Genomic DNA, 19958 nt, shown 5'->3' with positions numbered 1-19958 from the left:
GAAAGGGTTGGCATCATTACACTTTTAGGTTTCAAAAGAGAGGAGCTGAGAGTATGGAGATTATTGATCTTCTGAGATTATCTGCTCCTGGGGGAAATCAAGAGTTCCCTGAATTTTTACTCCTTGGTACTTCGCTGCAGCCCCAGGCTTGCCAGATCCATACTCATTTTAACGGGCATTTCAAAAAGGAAGCAAAACAGCACCAGGTCTCAGAGCGTTCTCAGCAATAGCCCACTCCTCTCCAGCTTTTCTTTTAAATAATCAGCACAGGCCAGCTGTGGGAAACAGCTTGGAGAGGGGGAGAGTGGGTCAGGCAGGGTGCTGCTGGGCTCAGGGAGAGAATAAATAACAGCATTTTTGGGGGTACTGCTGGTTACAGAATTCAACTGTGCCCAGTTTCAACCTGGCTAAGGGCCTGGACAGAGGGCTGGAGAGGCAAAAGTAGAGGCTGCCAGAAAAGCCCAGAAACTTCTGGCTTTTGGAGAAGATCATCCGCCTGATGGCTTTTCTGCTGGCAGGTGCCTCAGGAAGATCTGGCCCAAGTTTTCAGAACTCTCCAGGGTTTCTCAATCCACCTCAGGTGGCCCGCAGTGCTCCTCCCCCGCCACTTTCCAGCCTGCTAGTTCCTTCACTGACACACAGCTCAGTTCCTGTAAATGGGATGGTTTGGGGTGTGGGGGAGTGGAGTGGGACAGGTATAAGAGGAAGTTGGAGGCCCAGGGAAGCGTCCTGTCTAGGCAGCTGGGTACCAGGAGCCTGAGGGCAAAGGAAGAGGCCACGCCATGCCCCCCTCTGCTGCAGCCAGGATGGGTCTGAGGGTGGCTCAGACAGGTCTCTGGGTTGACCACAGAGCCGCTCCACAGAGGGGCTGGCCTCCTACCTGCTGTGGGAGGGGCAGCAGAGTCAGGGGAGAGAGAGAGGAGGAGGCTGGTGTGAGGAGGCCCTTGATTCCTTTATGGTGGGGGGTGCAGGGAGCAGGAGGAAGGGCGGGAGGTACTTGCAGGGGGTCTCACCCTGGATTTCCCTTCAGGTTTTGTGGTCCTGGTCCTGCTCCAGAGCTGTAAGTAACCCCTTTTAAGTCATGGGAGGTGGGGGTGTGGTGAGGGCTGTGTGGAAGGGACCTTGCCACTAAGGTAGTGCTTTTCCAGTTTCTTCTGTGATTCAGATGGTTCAGAAATATTAGCATTTGTTAAAACCAAGGTGATAAGTATATAGGTGTTTATTATACTATTCTCTACTTTTCTGTATATTTAAAATTTTTGAAAATTAAAACTTTCAAAGGCTCAGGTTCAATGAAGGTTTCAACTAATCGTTTACTGGGAACCGCTAACAGGAGACCAGTAGCAGCACGGATGAGTGATGCCCACTGTTATTCCTCCACAGTCAAGAGCGCAGAAAAGGCTTACTTTGAGCAGGAAAAATTAGAATGAGCTGGGAGGAGGAACTTCCTGGTCCATTGGGATATTGTGCCCCAGCTGGGGGGATGGACTGAAGGGGTCTGGGGACTGCCATTCTGGGTGGGTTACAAGTTAGGGGCACTCCCACAGGAAGGTAGAGAAGAGATGCGCCAGAGTCTCTCAGATCAAGGACTCCACTGAAGGTCCTGCAAGACTCTCGCCTGAAGGCCAGGGTCTTCTGATATGGCTGTCTGGGGCTGGGTCCCTCTTCTCCTTCAAAGCTGCTGCCTCCAGGAAGCCTTCTTTACTTGTACCAAGTCCCATTTCATCTTTATTCATCAGCACCCCCTCACCCCACACAGTGTTCTGTTCTTAGTCTGCAGTATATTTATCTAGTATATTTGATCTTTTCTAAGCATTTTCAAAATAGACCTTATTTTCATCAGAAAGAGAACTCCCCTGAGCCAGCTCTTTTCATTTAGAATTCTAACTTTGCTCACAATTTTGCCCATCAACCCCGCCCCCCAAAACCCCATTAGTGCTCAGCTCAGGGCTCAGCCAGAGGGTCCCTGGCTCAATCTTGGCCTTCTCCTCAGGTGCTGCATACAAGCTGATCTGCTACTACACCAGCTGGTCCCAGTACCGGGAGGGTGATGGGAGCTGCTTCCCAGATGCCATCGACCACTTCCTCTGTACCCACATCATCTACAGCTTTGCCAACATAAGCAACAATGAGATCGACACCTGTGAATGGAATGATGTGACGCTCTATGACACACTGAACACACTCAAGAACAGGTTGGGCCACTGGCTGGCCAGGGCAGGAGGAAGATGGAGGGTTAGCAGGGCTGGTCTCAGGGCAGAGTACTCCTGCTCAAGAGGATGGGCGAGGTCCCCAGTACTCACCTCTGGGTGGAGAATTGGAGGGCCTTAGCTTAAGTGGGAGGAAGTGATGAGGGCAGGTGTCAGGGTGTAGAAGAAGACTGTAGAAGAAGGCACAGTTGAGCTCCCCTGGGAAAGGGAACCCTCTCCATCCTCTGAGGGTGCCTCTCCACAGAGAAAGTGCTCATGACTCTATTTTGCCATATCCTGGCTTCCCCACTGGAGGGAACAAATATGGGCAACATACCTCAGAGTAACTGCCACAAATGCTTAGAAAGTCTTAGAATACTGAATCTCAGGGTTGGAAGGACCTCAGAGGCCTGATTCAGCCTCCCACCCAAAGCTAGAAGCCTGATACAGCCTCCTAAACATGGGGCCACCCATTTCACAACAACTTCACTCAACCCCTGCCCTCCTGCCTCCCTGTGCCCCACAGGAATCCCAACCTGAAGACCCTTCTATCTGTTGGAGGATGGAACTTTGGTTCTCAAAGGTAGGATGACTCATCCCCCAGAGGTTGATGGAATAGGAGGAGGCATAGGTTTCTCCTCATCCACTGGATGGGGGTCACAGGGACCCCAGACTGGTCAGGCACAGGGGCCTGAATGGTTGTCAGGAGCCTGCCTCATGTACAACCACGAAATCAGAGCACAGAGAGGGAAAGGAACTTGCCAAGAGTCACACAGCAAGGTGGCAGTCAATATTCTGATTCTTTGCCAATGCTCTTTTACTACTTCTCAGACATGAAAACAAAGAAATTTGGGGCGGCGAGGGATACTGTCCTAAGGGCTGGAAGGAGAGAGATGGAATGAATGGGAAATTTGGGAATGGAGACCCTGTGAGGACATCCTGGAGCGGGTAGAATTGGAACAGGCTTTAAAAAGGGGGCAAAGATGGCCATAGCAGCTCTCATTTACTGAGCCGTTACTATGTGTCAGGCATCCTGTCCAACCATTATCACATGTAATCCTCAGAATAGCACTGTGAGATGTTATATTTATGCCCATTTTACAGATGAGGAAACTGAGGCTCAGGTTATAACCTGCTCAAAGTGGCTTGGCTAGTAGGTGATAGAGCCAGGGATCTCTGACTCCAAAGCACATGGTCTTTCTAAGATAATTGGAGGTGGGTCCTGTCCCAACCATGCCCTCCTAGAGCTGTGTGGGTTCAGACTCCCAGCTCCACATGCCCCAGAGACCCTTCCAGAGGGCTAAGGCACCCAGCGTATTAGCACTGAGCACTCTACTGGGGTGATTTCGGTTCTAGATTTTCCAAAATAGCCTCCAACACCTGGAGTCGCAGAACTTTCATCAAGTCGGTGCCACCATTTCTGCGGACCCATGGCTTTGATGGACTGGACCTAACCTGGCTCTACCCTGGGCGGAGAGACAAGCAGCATCTCACCACTCTGGTCAAGGTGCTGGTTGGGTCAGGGAAAAGGGCAGGGAAGTGGGGAGCACCAGGGAGTGGGGAGGGCAGAAGCTGTCTTCAGAGATATTCTCCTGAGGCAGGCAAAGGGGGACTCAGGCCTCTTTGCTGCAGGGTCCTGAGATCTGGACCAGGGATAAGACAAACAAGCCTGTGTCCTGAGATCTTACACAGCAAGGAAGACATCTTTTGACAACAGTGGGAGGTAGGGTGCGGTTCTAAGAGGCAGAGGTCACTAAGCAGAGCACCCATTCCTCACTGCCTCTTTTCATTCTCAGACTGACACTGCCCACTCCCCAGCATGCACTGCATCAGGGGTACTCAGTTACCCCAGGGGAAGAGTGATCATTTAAACAAATTGTTCACGGTACAATATAAATCACTTTAATTTTGTGTTCTCACTTATAAGCTTGAACAAAGCACAGACCAACAGGCAAATATCTTCCAGCACCATCTGTGGACCAAGTGGGATCACTCTCTATTCACATGGTCCCTCCAGGACAGAGAATAATTTAGTGTTGATGAGTATGCATGGGGTGTAGGGATGAGATTGGTCCAAACTGTTTTTTAGGAAAAGGATGGGTGAGTCTGAGGATGAGACCACTTTATCGTTCCCACTGAGCTCCAGTCAGGTTGGAGATTACAGCAGACAGCGAAGGCCAATGGCATGCTCAGAGATCTTTCTCCGCAAGGCTTGCTGTCACTCACCTGCCTCTCTCCCAACCAGGAAATGAAGGCTGAGTTTGCAAGAGAAGCCCAGGCAGGAGCAGAGCAACTCCTGCTAAGCGCAGCAGTGTCTGCTGGGAAGATTGCCATTGACAGAGGCTATGACATCGCCCAGATATCCCGGTGAATCTCCTGATGCACTCTGCCCTAGCACTCCATGTACAATCAGAAGACTGGGCTTCTAGTCGCAGTTTCTCCAAAGATGTGTGACCTTGAGCAAGTCACTTCCCCTCTGTGTGCCTCAGCCTCCCCATCTGTCAAACGGGGCATAACAATCCCTATCCTTCCTTTTCATTTGGGGTATTGTGCTGCTCAGTTGAGAAAGTCGTTATGAATGTATGTATTTGTGGAAAAGGAAGTAGCGAAAGTTATACAAACCAGCCAGTCACTAGTCTCTGGAGGGGCAAGGCAGCAGTAATGATACCTTTCATTTCTAGGCTGCTGGGGAGTCCTCAATGTGCTGTCACATGCAGGTGACCCCCTCCCTTTCCTGTTCACCCTGCCCCTCCTCCTCGCCCTGCCTCCTCATGCGTGAGAATGAGCAGTCCCCAGACAAGCAGGCTGATCTCTCGGTGGAACAAAGGCATGGGTCTTAGGAAACCCAAGAGTAAGAGACAAAGGCTCTTCGCTCTGACTTTAGAATCTTCTTTAGGGTCTTAGGGAGTGTAGACTTGGTGCTTTAATTGATCACTTAGAGGGTGGGAATGAGGTGGCTCTCAACCATTTGCCCCAAACACCTGAAGCTCATGTTCATGCAATCCACCTGCAGACCCCCCAACTTTGTGTGTGGAAACCTTACTCCCCACAAGGAGGAATCATAGGTTCAGGCCATCATTTGGTCCTGCTCTCTCCCGACAAGGCTAGCTGTTGATGCCACTTGTAATCTGCTTTCTCAAAGATGAATGTGGCTGGAGTGGAGGGGGTGACATGTGTTGGAGGCCAGCTCCCAATTGTGTGCTGGGGGCAGATTGGAAGAACCCCATTCTTGCCTTGAATGCTCCTGTGGGACCCTGAGCCCACTTCCCAGTGTGGCACAAGGGAGGTGGTCCAGCACCCTAGACAGTGGGTCACTGGGTTCTACTGGGTTTTGGGTTAATGGCTTTTCTCTTGGCTGCCTGTTTCTACAGCTCACATCCTGCTAGGGTGGTACGCTTATTCAATTTTTCGCCTTGTCCTGCATCCATTCTTCCACAGACACCTGGACTTCATCAGCCTTTTGACCTATGACTTTCGTGGAGCGTGGCGCCAGACCATAGCACATCACAGCCCCCTATTCCGAGGCCAGGAAGATACAAGTTCTGACAGATTCAGCAATGCTGTGAGTGTCCCAAAGGAGGGAGGGCTGAGAGGGGACCACAGACATGCCACTTGCCAGAGCTCAGACACCAACCTCTCCACTCCTCAGTAATCCTGCAAGGGAGGTGTTATAGGGCCCACTTCACAGATGAGGAAACTGAGGCCCAAAGTTTATGCATTCTCCACAGCTCTGGGAACTGGGAAGGTGATAATTCCATAAAGAATCAGGACATCTCCTGATGGGCCTATAGGGTGGACCTAGTGAAGGCAGAGGGCAGATTGAAGACAGCACAAAGAGGGCTGGGGGCTGAGAGGGCAAGAGTCTAGTCTAGACCTGCCATTGTTTGCTGTGTAACCTGGGCCAATCACCAGATTTCTGCAACTATCGAACAGTAATAATCCTTTCCTATACCTAAGAGGATTTTTTTCAGGACTGAAATTACACAATGCTTTTTAGACTGACATTACAGGTTCCCAGAAGGAAGGGAAGTCCAGATGCATCTAGACCTGGAACTCCACCTTTCAAGGCAGCAGTGGGAACTGCACAACCTTTCCCCTCCTAGACCACCAGCATGTAACTGCTCAAACTGTCCTGCCCTACCCACCCACAGGACTACGCTGTGAGCTATGTGTTGAGGCTGGGGGCCCAGGCCAATAAGCTGGTGATGGGTATCCCCACTTTTGGGAGGAGCTTCACCCTGGCCTCTTCCAAGACAGATGTGGGAACCCTGACCTCAGGGCCAGGAATACCAGGCCGGTTCACCAAGGAGAAAGGGACCCTCGCCTACTATGAGGTATGAGCTGGGGAGAAGGTACGGTTTCCCACGGCACCCGCAGCCCCAGGGAAGGTGAGCCTCTCACCCCACCCCCACTTTACTCCTTTGGAAATTAAAAAAAATGTTCCAGCAGACCTAGCACGCTGGAGAAGAGGGAGGAGGAGGGCAGGCACATCCTGTCTGCACCCGCTCTGGCCACCAAGTTGGAGCCTTCCTTCTAGCCCAGGAAAAAGCAATGGCCAAGAGGTAGGTTCTTTTGTTTCGGCCCATCCTCTGATGCTCTGTGCTGCCTTGGGCCAGTCCTCAGTGTCAAAGCACCATTCCCCAAATCCCTGTTTAAGATGCAGGAAGCTAATCAGAGCCCCCATAATGCCCTCAGGTTACAGCAGCTACAGGATCCTGGGAATCTTTGCATCTGTTTTAAGTAAAGTTGTGTGAAGCCTGCAGTGGCGACCCCCTGGTGACCTGCAAAGTCTCAGCACAGCTCCCCACACCACCCCTGCCCTGTTCTCTGCTCAGATCTGTGACTTCCTCCACGGAGTCACGGTCCATAGACTCCTTGGTCAGCAGGTCCCCTATGCCACTAAGGGCAACCAGTGGGTGGGGTATGACGATCAGGAGAGCGTCAAAAACAAAGTACGTACCTAAGGCCACACCCCAAGTTGAAGAGGGGGAGGGAAGCCCCCTGCACTGAGGGTGGGGCTTGGCTACAGAGGTGTTTTGGGTCTCAGGTGTCTGCTTTTCTCTCCCATGGGGAGGCGTCCAGATAGCATGCTCCCCATAAGCACCCTGGCCCAGGGAACCCAGCCCTGCCTGCTCTGGGTCTCCCTGCCAGGTGCAGTACCTGAGGAACAGGCAGCTGGCCAGCGCCATGGTGTGGGCCCTGGACTTGGATGACTTTCAGGGCACCTTCTGCGGACAGAATCTGCACTTCCCTCTCACCAGTACCATCAAGGATGCGCTTGCTGAGGTGTAGCCTTCGGTTCTTGGGCACACAGTGAGGCAGAGATCACTTGGCTCTGACTGGCTAGGAGACTGATCACCTGCCCTGCTGGGTCCCCTGTTGAGCTTCAGTCTCCCTTCCTTGGGCCCATGCAGAGGGCCACAGCTCTGCCGTCTGAGCTCAGCTCCGGTGGACAGGCAGGTAAGGGTGGGGCTGCGGGACCAACACAGTGTAAGACACGGGGTCAGCACATAACTGCTGATTAAGGAGAATGCTCAACAACTCCAAGCCCCACACAACGAGATTTCTTCAACTCCCTTACCCTCAGGCCTCCATGCCTAAGGACACCATTTTGGCAAGCTCTACCACCGCAGAGTGAAATATCTTACAAGAAGCAGCAACCACACTAATTATATCCTCTGCAAAGCCCAACTTGAAACCTTTACTCAGGAACATAATCATGTCCCCATTCCACTTCCCATTCCTGATTCTGCAGCTGCTCAATAAAGCACTGGGGCTCACCAGTTATTAGTGCTTGCTTCAGTCTATCTTTGCGGTCCCACTGGACCCACGGGGCTCACCTCCCCCATGTCTTCTGGATTCCTCTCTCTCAGGCTTGGTAGTCCTGAGCTGCAGAAAGTGAGACCACCCTGTCCTCTGCTGGGCCCCAAAAGAGGCAAGCATCACCAGATCCATCAGTCATGGACTTAACCCAAGAGGGCTGATGGGCTTCCAGATCTTAAAAGTCATTGTCGTCCAGACTTCTCGATACAGTTCCTTGTTGAAAGAAGCCTTTTCTGTTTCCAGGGGCTAGCAGGCACTAGGAAGGAAACCCTTTAACACCAACCCTTCATCTCCTCTCTCCCTGGGGAGGGGTAGGAGACAACACAGGGTCAGGTTAGAGAGAGCCCTGACCCTGGACTCTCAGGGCTAGAAGGAGATACCTATGTTACCTCACATACCCTCCCTCCGTCCCAGGCCTAGAGTCTCTACAGGGCTTGAGAGCTAGCCTTCCAACCTCCCCCCACACTCTCAGTGACCAGTTGCTCATTACCGTAGAGGAACCCTTTCCATTGCTGGGCTGAAATCAGTCAGATGTCTTAGGGCTGTAATCCAGCCCTCTGTCTCTCCCCTCTCGGGACATAGCCCTCAACCCATGCAGAGATCAAGACTCCTCAGCTCAGCCTGGGACATGAGGTGGGGGCCAGATGGGACGGGATGGGTCAGACGGGATGAGCTCAGATCAGCCAGCCTTCCAGCCTTTATGAAGTAGAGATGTTCTCAGCAGTTTCTGTGAACTCCCAGAGCCCCGAACATGCCTTGTATCCAAAGAGAGTTCAGCTGCATGCTCCAAAACCAAAGAGAATTTATTTGTGGATTCCCTGATGTTTGGATTGTCTGTGACTTGGCCTAGAGGTTTGTGACACTGGTTTGAGCTGTGGGGAAGAAAACACCTATTGGCCTCCCTGAAATCTGAACCAGCTGGAGCGGGGCAGATGCAACTGATCCCAAGGTCACCGCCAAGCTAAAGGCAAAGAGAGTGAGAACTTGGCCAGAGCTTCAGCGGGTACCTGGCATTTCACTGCTGGCCAGTGGGCCAAGCATTCCCTAATCCCTGCCCACTGCCTACCCTACCACACAGGGGTCTTTGAAAAGCCAGAGGCTGTGAGTCCTCCAGGGCAGTCAACCCCCACCCTACCTCCCCTGGCCACCCTTCCCCCATCCTGGGACAGTCTCTGGAGGGCTGACGCAGTGCCCTGCAGAGTTGGTCACATTCACTTATAGCTGCAGAGTCAGATGCCAGGGATAGGGATCGGGTCTCCAGTCCTGGAGGACTGCCCAGCAGGACACTGAGTCACCCGGTAGAGGTCACGGGCACCCAAGCAGGGCAGGATCTGGAGGCTCCCCAGGGGCCCTCCACTGCCTCTCCCCAACAAGGACAGCCACTGGTGAGAGGTGGCCACACTCCTGTGCCCCTAAGCCCCAGGGCAAGGGGAGAGCATGCATGCGACTGAGGGCCCTAAATAAATTACATGTGTATTGATTTTTAAATTATGGGATATATCATACAAGCTAAAGAGTGCATAAAATGTATTTGTTTAATTTAAAGAATTACTATATAGTGAAAGCCTGTGTAACCACCACCCAGGACAGGAAATGAGACCTCATTGGTGCCCCTGAAACTCCACAGTCACATGCATCCCTGTGCCTCTGCCCAGAGGCAGGCACTATCCTGACCTTCCCTGCCTTCTTTTGTGGTCTCACCCCCTAGAGACGCCCCTTGAAGAAGAGAGCTGGTGCTCCCCGTGCTTGAATTGAATATAATGGGGTCTCATCGCTCTCTGTGCCTGGCTCCTTTTGCTCCCCGTTATGTCTGTTAGATCAACCATGTAGCTGAAGTTGCTCATTTTATTCCATTTTGGTTTATAGGGGTGCATACATGTCACAGTTATTTATGCATTCCCCTGATGAAGGAGAGCTGTGTTCTCCAGATTTGGTGTTACAAACAATGCTGCTGTGAATGTTTACATGCATGTCTCCTGGGGCACAGGTGTGAGAGTTTCTGAGGGTGTAACTGCTGGGTCAGAGAATTTGCACATTTTCAATCTGACTAGATATTGTCTCACTTTTTCCAAAGAGATTCCTCCCATCTACACTCCCACCAGCAATGAGAGTTCTTGTTACTTCCCCTCCTCCCTGACACATGTTATTTTCAGGCTTATTAAATCATTCTCAATCTTACTGTTTTATTGGATGAATGACTCAATGACTAGAAATTTGGTTGTACCTGTCTCATTTCCCCGTGGCATGCAGATGTCCTGCTTCAAAGAGTTTACAAGTCTCAGAGTGCTGTCCTCCTCCAAGGTCTCTTCCAGACCTGTCTTATGACTTGATTTTACCCCCAAGGGCTAGGGGACTGTCATAGTGCTCTCTGTAACAGATGGGGAAACTGAGGTCCCGAGCAGGGATTGGAGAGGCTGGGTAACCAGGGGACTTAGACTCCCTTCCTGGGGTCCCACTGCTAGAAGACCTTCCTCCAATCAGGCCCACCTTGGGCATCCCAATTCCCTCCCTCTCTAGGCCCTCAACCTCGTGCAGCACAAGTGAGAATTCCCAGGGAATGTGAGGACCAGGGGAGTGTGGGAGCCCAGGGACAAAGCTGGGAGTGCTCCCAAGAGAAGGCTGTTTCAGGCTGTCTGGACCCCAGCACCCAAGCTGAGAAGCCCTGGGCACAAGTGGTCCCCCAGAGGCCAAACACACAGAGCCTGATCTGGGTTCATTCTCCAGATGGAAGCTCTTGTTCCCATTGCCCTGACCCCTGGCACAGGCTCCTGGCAATGTCCCATCTCACCGATCTGTACCCTCCTCCCATCTGGGCACCAGAACCCTGCCTGCTGAGATCCAATCGGGGTGATGGATGAGGTCGTGCACTCCTCAAGGGACCCTTGCAGTCCTCCGCCAGAGCTATTCCTGGCTTCAGCGCCTCCCCACGCACCCCCCCAGTCCCCCTGCCTGACCTGACCCCACAGCTGGGAATCATTTGCTTGGGGGTGGGGCAGCCCCCTGACTATATAAGCCTGGACCTAGGTGTCCCAGGCACCCTGGAAGCACAGACCCTCCAGTGCTGCTCCCTGCGCACTCCAGCCTGACCCTCCAGCAATCCTTGCAATGAGAGGAAAAGCCACCTGGGAGGCCCTTGCCTGTGGTCCGGAGGAGACTGCCTCTGAGTCTGCAAATGTGCCCACCACAGAGCCCTCTGGAGAAGTGGCAGCACCGAAGTCTACCGGGGAAGAGCCGGCTCCCAAGCCACAGGAGCCTGCCCCTCAGGCACCTGCCCCCGCAGCCTCTAAACCCGCACCTCCAACTGAAGGTGACAAGAGGCGGGGCAGGTGGAGGAGGGAGGCAGCCTTGGCGGAGAGTGGTGCGGGGAGAGCTTTTGGCTACGAACCTCTTTATCTCCCCCTGCTTCTCCCTCAGATGTCCCCAGTGCCCCGCTGCTGCTGGCTGTGGAGGACGTGAGTGACAGCTCGGTGACTGTGAGCTGGGAACCCCCGGAGAGGCTAGGGAAGCTGGGGCTCCAGGGCTATGTTCTGGAACTCCGCCGAGAGGGAGGTGAGCTATGGGCCAAGCTCTGCATACACCCAGGGGAGGTGGGCTTAGAGGGCAGCAGGGACAAGCCTCCAGACTCTGCAGTTGGGTCAGTCCAAGGGGAGATACAGAAGGAGGGAGAGGAAGCAGTCCACTCAAGCCACTCACACACAGCTTCTTGCTCCACCAACACACCTCTGAAAGCAGGAGGATGTCCAAACGGCCTTAGGAGGCCCCCTGTCCTCCAGCTCCAGGAAGCCTCTGAGTAACAGAGATAAAAGGGTAGGTGACACTGGGGCACTCCTCTGTGAGAATGAAGGAGGTAGTAAGTCTCAGAGGACCCTGCTTGGGGAGGGCAAGCAGGAGGTGGAGAGCAAAAGAAGCTGAGGGGGAGGGTAAGTTGTAAGAGACAGTGAGGAGAAACAGGGACGGGCGGCTCTGGCCAAATTCCTCATGCCACCATCCTCTTATCCACCTCCGTGGCAGTCAAGTTCAGCCTGGCCTCTGCCTTTGCCCCTACCTTGCTGTGTGATTTGGCAAATGTGTCCAACCCTCTCTGGGCTTCAGCAAACCCATCTCTGGCCACCACTCAAGGGTTCTAACATCAGGTGTCTTTGATGCCATTTGACAACAAGAAGTCAGGGAGGTAAAGGGAAAGTAAGTCCCAGAAAGGGAGGTCAGCTTCCTCAGATCATCAGCGAGAAGGGAAGCCCCACTGAGAAGGGTGCCCACAGCCATGGCGCCAGGACCTTGCACTCTCTTCATTTCTCTCAGCCTTGGAGTGGGTGCCTGTGAATTCCCGGCCCATGATGGTGACCCAGCAGACCGTGCGGAACCTGGTTCTAGGTGACAAGTTCTTCGTACGTGTGGCTGCAGTGAGCTCTGCAGGGGCGGGCCCACCAGCTGTGCTGGACCAGCCTGTCCACATCCAAGAGATCATTGGTAAAGCCTGCTCCCCAGCCCTTCCCAGGCACCTTATCTAATGGATGGAGAAACTGAGGCCAATGGGTAGAGCGAACAGAGCAGTCATTTCCCCCCATCCCACACTCACGTGCACAAGCCACCTGCTATCGCCGTTTTGCCTTAAGAAAGTCCCAGGTTCCTCAGCAGCAAGGGGCCTCTAGAGGTCAAAGAGGCCATTTCCCTGAGTGGCCCAGCCCCCAAGCTTCCTGACCTCCAGAAGTGAGAGCTCAAGCTCCCCAGGTCACCTGCCTCAGAGTCCCAATGCTTAGAGTCATTACATTCTTCCTACCTAATCTTAATTCCTTCAGCGGCCATGGAAGCTCATTTTCTGCTCATTTCATATGGCCTGGGTTCCAGATTCTCCCAAACATTTTGGAATAGAGAGGAGTCTTTGCTTGCCTCTTGCTGCACCACGTCCCTAGTGGGAAGAAGATTAACGCCCTGCAAAAGGCCGGTGAAGGTTTCTCCATCCCCAGAGGCCAGTGCTGCACTGGGAACCTGGGAGGCCAGCTGCTGTCCCCTTGCTAAGATTTCTATTTGTAGGGTGCATTAGCCTCAAGCCCTCCCAGGACTGATCAGGTTTCAGTCTGTTAATGGCAGTGAGTCATTTGGTCTGATCCAAGGTCTCTGGGGACAGCCCAGAGCCGCAGGGTGACAAGAGACATAGGCCAGCAGGTGGCCTGAGGCCTTCTCCACATTTCTCCTTGTTCCCCCCTCCTCGTCTTGACCCCATAATTCTGGACAAGGCCTCCAGACAGAGGGGGTTTCACGGCCACAGAAGGGGGTCAAGTTTGGATTCAAGGAAATACTTTTCAACTCTAAGGCCTGAGAAATGTGGGAACCAGGGGGTTGGGAGTGTAGAATTGTAGACTGTTACGGCTTGTCCATCCAAGCCAAGCAGGTCCAAAGGCACCCAGGACTCCCCTGAGATCACCTAGCCTATTAGTGGCAGTCCCAGAACCTGACTCCCACACAGGACAGTTCATGTCTTACCAGGCAGCAGGGAGTCTTTTTCTGGTGGTTTTCAGAACCAGAGGACTTTCCCTTCCTTTGAGTCTGGGTGAGACATGGTCCCACCTGGCAGCTCAATATGGACTCATCGATTCTAGTCTGGGAGTGCCAGGAAGCCCTCCTTGCTGCGGAGTGGGGTTGGTGGGCATCCTGGACCTTCCCTGAGGGCCCAGGGATCTCAGACTCCGAGAGCCTGCAGGGGCCAGGACCCTCTACTTCAAGGCCTAACACGGAAGGAGTCAGCTAGACTCAGCACCCTGTACTCCATTAAAATTCCTCTGGCAGGAGAGAAGGGGATTTCCTGGAGAGAAGAGGGGAGGAGGCTGTGAATAAACAGGGAGCAGCCAGCCAGGCCCCCCTCATGGGCAGGGCAGGGTGGGGACCCTGTCCAGAATCCTCAGCTGCTCAGCTGTCCCTCCTCAGCCACCTGGAGCTGCCAAGCATTCCTGGCCCCCTGCAGCTGCCCCTGGAACATTCCACGCCTGATGCTCCCAGGGCCAAGTGCCTGCACAGCTAATCCTCAGAGACACTGTGTTCCTTCTGTCTCCTCCGTCTCTGCCCTGCGTGCCACTGACCAACTGCTGCCACCTGTTTGCCACTGAGGAGCCTCAGCCACCACCACCCCTACGCCCGCCCAGGGGGATAGTGGCAGGGGCTGTTGCAGCTTCTCTTGGAATGCCCTTGCACCTGATTAGGTGATAGTCAGGAAGGTGGTTCTCTACCGTAGCATGGGGCTGAAGTAAAGTGTCAGGAAGGACTTCCCCACCGCAGACTGAAAGGTAGTGGAAGGAGTAAGAGAGAAGGAAGGGGGTAGGTCTGCTCTGGCTTCATTTAAAAAGGGAAATATCCCAATCCTCCCGTATGGCTTGGAGACAGAGCAGTGGGCAAATGGGTCTCACAGGGGCTTCTCTGAAGGCTTGAGCTGTTCAAAGCAGAAGGGCAGAGGGACTGGGAAGACAGTGTTGCCACCCTTCCAGGGAATGCAGGGCCACAGGCGCAGCACATGCTGCCCACCAGGGGGAGCCAGGGAGCCAGCTGGGGCCCATCTGGAGCCCAGGAATACCAGAGCTGCAGGGCAAATCCCAGCCTGGCAGGGTCAGGGCACCAAGGGAGTGCCCGGGATGCCTACCAGTTCACACCATGGAGGCCCTGCCCTCCTGGAACCTCCTGGCTCTCAAGTCTCCAAGGGCCTCAGGGGATTTGGGTCCCTGGATCTGGGGAGTGAGCTTTGCCCTGTCCACAAGGAGGCAGCCTCAGAGCATACCCAGGAGACCTCCTACCCAGCCAGCAGCCTTCTCCAGTTGTCCCCTACCCCTGCCACAGAAGCCTCCAATCAGCAGCCCCCCTGCTGTGCTAAGCCTAGCCTCTCGCTTTAATGCAGAGGCCCCCAAGATCCGCGTTCCCCGCCACCTTCGTCAGACCTATGTCCGTCAGGTGGGAGAGATGATTAACCTGCAAATCCCCTTCCAGGTGAGTATGCTTCCTGCCCGGGATAAGAACTTGGGTGAAATAAGGGCCCCCCTCTGAGGTGTATTAGAGGAGCCCAGGAAATGTCAGGATCCCCGTGGAGGTCTGCCTGAGACCCACCCACCAAGATGGCCTCATCCTCCCTCTGTTGTACACATGACTCAGTTGTGATTCTCCAGCCGGTGAACAGGACAGGTGGCCCCGGGGCTGGCTGGACATCCGGAGAATGAGGCTGTAGGCAGCACCTGTGGCTCTAGCCTCTGCTACCTGTGCTCGGAAGGGCCAATGGGGCTAGCTCTCCTGGCACAGGGATCCCTGGAGCTGAGTGGGTGTGGGGGTGCTGGCACCTTCTGCGTTCACCTTGAGGGCTCCTCCCTCCCAGGGGAATCCCAAGCCTCAGGCCTCGTGGACCCACAACGGTCATGCCCTGGACAGCCAGCGGGTGAGTGTGCGCACCAGGGACCAGGACTCCATCCTCTTCATCCGCTCAGCCCAGCGCTCCGACTCAGGCTGCTATGAGCTCACCGTGCAGCTGGAAGGCCTGGAGGCCAAGGCAGCCATCGACATCCTGGTGATCGGTATGGGGCCAGGGGAGGCAGGGCTGACTTGCTGGGGACCCAGAGACCTCACCTCCTGCCCCAGAACTGATGGCCAATGGGGTCAGGCCAAGAGAGAGTGATAAGAGCCAGATCTTGGGTGGGGGGATTTTGCAGCAAGCCCAGCCCTCCCCCTCACTCTCTCTCACACCCTGGTCCTACAGAGAAACCTGGATCCCCCAGCAGCATCAGGCTACTGGATGTCTGGGGCTGCAACGCTGCCCTCGAGTGGACACCACCCCAGGACACAGGCAACACAGAGCTCCTGGGCTACACAGTGCAGAAGGCAGACAAAAAGACAGGGGTGAGGCCTGCTAGAGCAGAGTACGGGGAGGAGGAAGGTCTGACTGGGGTTGGGTTTGTGGGGAAAGAAGTGGCCTAGGTGTCTGGGAAGGCCTGTCCACCAAGAGTCCACGGACCGAAGAGCTCTGGTCTGCCCACCACTAACCTGACTCCCTGTGTGGCTTTTGGCAAATCTCTTTCATCTCTGGGTTTCAGTTTCCTCCTGAAGACTTCAAGGGTGGCTCTCTGAGGCCCTTCAAGCTCTAGAGCAGTGCTTCTGGAAATGTAATGTGCATATGAATTACCTGGGAATCTTGCTAAAATGCAGATCTTAATTCAGTGGGTCTGGGGTGGGGACTGAGATCCTGAACTTCTATGAAGTTCTCAGGTGATTCTTACTTTGCAGGACCTCGGGCCACACTTTGACCAGTAAAGTTCTAGAATTCTCTGAGGACCCCAGCAAGGTCACATTCTCCCAGGGGTTCCTTCTCCCAATTTAAAGTCCCTCAGATCCAAAGCTGGATGATTCAGCCTCCCAGGGATGGGGCGTGGAACAAGCCCCTCTGAGGAAGAGGCCACAGGGGGAGCAGGGAGGGGGAGGGCAGGGTGGAGGTGAGGATGACAGGCCCAGGGTCCCTGCAGCAATGGTTCACAGTGCTGGAGCGCTACCACCCGACCACCTGCGCTATCTCCGACCTCATCGTGGGTAACTCTTACTCCTTCCGGGTCTTCTCGGAAAACCTGTGTGGACTCAGTGCCTCGGCGGCCGTCACCAAGGAGCTTGCCCACATCCAGAAGACAGGTGGGTCTGGGTCCAAGACCGGAAACCAAGCTAGGCCTTGCCATGCTGACCCTTCTCCCTGTCTCTGACTTTTCCTTGGTGTGTCAGCAGCCCTCCCTGTGTGCTTCTCATGGGTGTCCACTTGCCAGAGCTTTTGCTGCCCTCTCCACACCCACTCCACAGCTACCCACACACACACATTCACATGGCGTGACTGTAAAGAAATGGATGTGGTTGATTGATTGTAACAAACACATCAGAGCAAACCCATGCAAATGAGAAGCACCCCTTGGGAGGCTGTGCACTTATTCTAAAGATGCCGTATGGCTGCCAACATCATAGCAGTCATTGGGTCTCCTGTGCAGTATCCCAAGGGAGCTACTCTGAAGGGCAATGTGTGTGGATAGGTAGACTGGTGAGTTTGCTAAAAGCAAACTCCTGACCCTAATATAACACCACATAGATGGACAAGAGAGATATGGGTATTTACTGTCTCTATACAGACACATGGCCCTCTTGCGTCAAATGTGAAATTCCAAGCCCTTTCTCCCTGTCACCCTGCGTGCTCCAAGGCCCTCCCCCGTACAGTCTGTGTGGGCTGCAGAAAGCACACTCTTTTAAACACTAGCCTGAACTGCACAGAATTAGGAAGAAATTTTCGTTTAAAAGAAGAAAGCCAGTCAAGTCTCCAAAGACAAACAGAAATGAAATGTAGAATCCCTGGGTTTTTAGACTCCACCCTCAGCCAAGATCATCTCATCTGTTTGGTTTTGCTGCCCACTCCCCTCTGTCCTCCCCTCTGTGACTCACCCAGCTGTGGTTTCGGCTTTCCTCTGCCTCTTTGAGACATTCTGCCTATAAGCTCCTGCATATTGGTTGTGCCTGGCTTCCCAAAGACCCCAGGAGCCTGGGGTCCTGCCATGGGGTTCCAGAGGAGGAGGTAGGGATGAAATGGATTGTCTCCCGCCCTTAATTTTCCTCCAGACCACCAGCTCTCTGCTCAGAGAGCCATAGTCATCATGTGACCTTCCATCGCTTAAGCCGCAAACTCACTACATGATATTGGGCAAGTCCCTCATCTATGAAGGGTCTTAGTTTTCCATCTGTCAACTGGGGATGACAAATTTATCCTTGCAAAGGAATGCTGTGTAGATTAAGTGGGATACCTAAGTGTAAGCTGTAGTGATTTTAAGAAAATGGATGAGGTCAGTCTTAAGAGGTCTCCTCCTATAACCTCAAATTCACCCTACTTTCTCCCCCAAAACCAGATATTGTTGCCAAACCTAAAAGCTTTGTTGAGCAAGACTTCTCAGAAGCCCCCTCGTTCACCCAGCCCCTGGCTGACCACACCTCCACCCCTGGCTACAGCACGCAGCTCTTCTGCAGTGTCCGAGCATCACCCAAGGTGAGGGGCAGGGCCCTGCTGTGCCCTGGGCAGGGGCACTGGGGTTGAAGGATCTTCCCAGGCATCTTTCCCTAAGCCTGAGGATGGCCTTCGAGAGCCTCGTCCTGGCCCACAAACTTCCCAGCTCTCCTCTGACCTTGCTTCCCCAGCCCAGGATCATCTGGATGAAAAACAAGATGGACATCCAGGGTGATCCCAAATACCGCGCCCTCTCTGAGCAAGGTGTCTGCACCCTGGAGATCCGGAAACCCAGCCCCTTCGATTCTGGGGTCTACACCTGCAAGGCCATCAATGTGCTGGGGGAGGCGTCTGTGGACTGCCGGCTGGAGGTCAAAGGTGAGGGCTTGAAAGGGGTCACTCCTTAGGAACCCTCCAATGGATGGGAGACCAGGAGAAGCCACCTCTTCTCCTGCTGGACTAGACGAGGCTGAGCACTGAAAATCAAGGCAAGACAGGGGTAGTGAAAATCGAGGTCAGGCTGTCAGAAGGACTTTCCAAGAGGGAGGATGGCTTAATGTGGGTAAAGGAGGCGGTAGAGTCTGCCTCGTAGACAGATGGATCACTGGGGTGAGGGCATGAGACTCATTCACCCCCCCCACCCCCCACTCGGGTCCCCAGCAGACACCCACCCACTCCCTGAGCTCTAACCTTCAGATTTCTCCCAGCCTCAGCCACACACTGAAGAGCCACTGGTGGAGGCTGTGATGAGGAGGAAGGTAAATGGCTGCATGCACTCCCTCTGCTGCCTCTGGGGGTGGAGGCCAGGAACAGGGGTGGGAGTGAGAAGGGAAGGGGGCAGCCAGCTCTGAGTACAAATCTGCAGTCACAGGCAGCGAACACGCAGAGTCCTGGGGGTGTTCCACAGACGCTGCAGGGCAGGGTGATGCTGGTGAGGCCTGGAAGGGATGGGCATTCAGTGGAAGGGATTCAGTGGATGGTCAGAGGACAGGATCTAATCCTGGCTCTGAATGACCTTAGGCCAGGGCATTCCCTTGGACCTGTTTCTTCAGTCAGAAAAGTAGGGGCAACATCCGTGCCCTGACTGCCCTCCCCAGGTGGTTCTGAGGCCCTGGACTAGTGAGGATGTATCCTGGAGCTGCAGTGGGCAGAGCTGAGACCTGGGCTTTGGGCCCGAGGGCCTAAGGGGAAGGAGGCCTGGGAAAGGAAGAGGGGTACTGCTTCGCCCTCCCCATATCACCTCTTCAGCAGGGCACGTATAGCCCAGCTCTGCCTAACAGCAGGGGCTCATGAAACATGTTCTCTGCTAGGTGCTGCAGGCCTGAGGGTTCAGGGCAGCCAGGCCCAGAATCAAGCTCCACGGAGGCCAGAGGTCCCCATCTCCATAGTGATGACTGATGGCTTTGCTCCTTGGTACCTGCCTAGCAGGCCCCAGGCCAGGCTTCCTGGATACAAGGGGCCCTGGAAAGTGCAAAGATTGGAGCGCTCCTGCAGAGAGTTGTACACTGGGTGAGAAGCACTTGAATAAAGATGTGTGGTGATACAGTACAGGGGCCTCTGTGACAATGAGCATCATCATGATGGGGGCGGCACTGCGTCACCATGAGGGGGGTGTTAAATGTGTCATCATGAGGGGGTCTCCACCTCTGACACCATGAGGAAGGTGCCAGTGGGAGGGAGCTTGCAGTGTCATGGGGGTTTTCCAGATGTGAGATTTTTTAGGATCTCATTTCACATGCAGAGTTTGCTACCCTAAGAGGATAACTATAGGAACAGACACACCCTTCTTTGGAACCCTCCTTGCTCCAAATGCCTCCAAGTCCCCCCTCTCTTCACTTCTCCCCATCCCCCACCATTGCTTTTTCTCTGTTGAGGTTGTCTGTTGCCCTCAGACAGTGGTGGGGTACGTTCTCCATGAGGGTTCACAGTCTTTTATTAGTCAAGTGGCCCGCCCTGGG

General features: G+C 54.0%; 2 protein-coding genes across 2 annotated transcripts; both read left to right on the top strand.

The window, feature by feature from the left end:
- Positions 1-782: 782 nt before the first annotated feature.
- CHI3L1 (chitinase 3 like 1) lies at positions 783-7481 on the top strand. Its single transcript, XM_068538459.1, has 10 exons — positions 783-831; positions 1031-1060; positions 1994-2195; positions 2716-2772; positions 3546-3696; positions 4435-4556; positions 5628-5751; positions 6341-6523; positions 7025-7141; positions 7341-7481. The coding sequence occupies exons 1-10, from the start codon at positions 783-785 to the stop codon at positions 7479-7481; spliced, it is 1176 nt and encodes a 391-aa protein (XP_068394560.1).
- A 3636-nt stretch (positions 7482-11117) lies between these two features.
- MYBPH (myosin binding protein H) lies at positions 11118-18760 on the top strand. The gene is made up of 10 exons (XM_068538458.1): positions 11118-11319; positions 11427-11561; positions 12312-12479; positions 14893-14981; positions 15361-15556; positions 15739-15878; positions 16499-16658; positions 17906-18042; positions 18192-18378; positions 18708-18760. The coding sequence occupies exons 1-10, from the start codon at positions 11118-11120 to the stop codon at positions 18722-18724; spliced, it is 1431 nt and encodes a 476-aa protein (XP_068394559.1). The 3' UTR covers positions 18725-18760.
- Positions 18761-19958: the final 1198 nt, after the last annotated feature.

Source organism: Eschrichtius robustus, chromosome 3 (assembly GCF_028021215.1).
Source record: "Eschrichtius robustus isolate mEscRob2 chromosome 3, mEscRob2.pri, whole genome shotgun sequence".
NCBI lineage: Eukaryota > Metazoa > Chordata > Mammalia > Artiodactyla > Eschrichtiidae > Eschrichtius > Eschrichtius robustus.
This window is presented reverse-complemented; position numbering and strand designations above follow the sequence as displayed.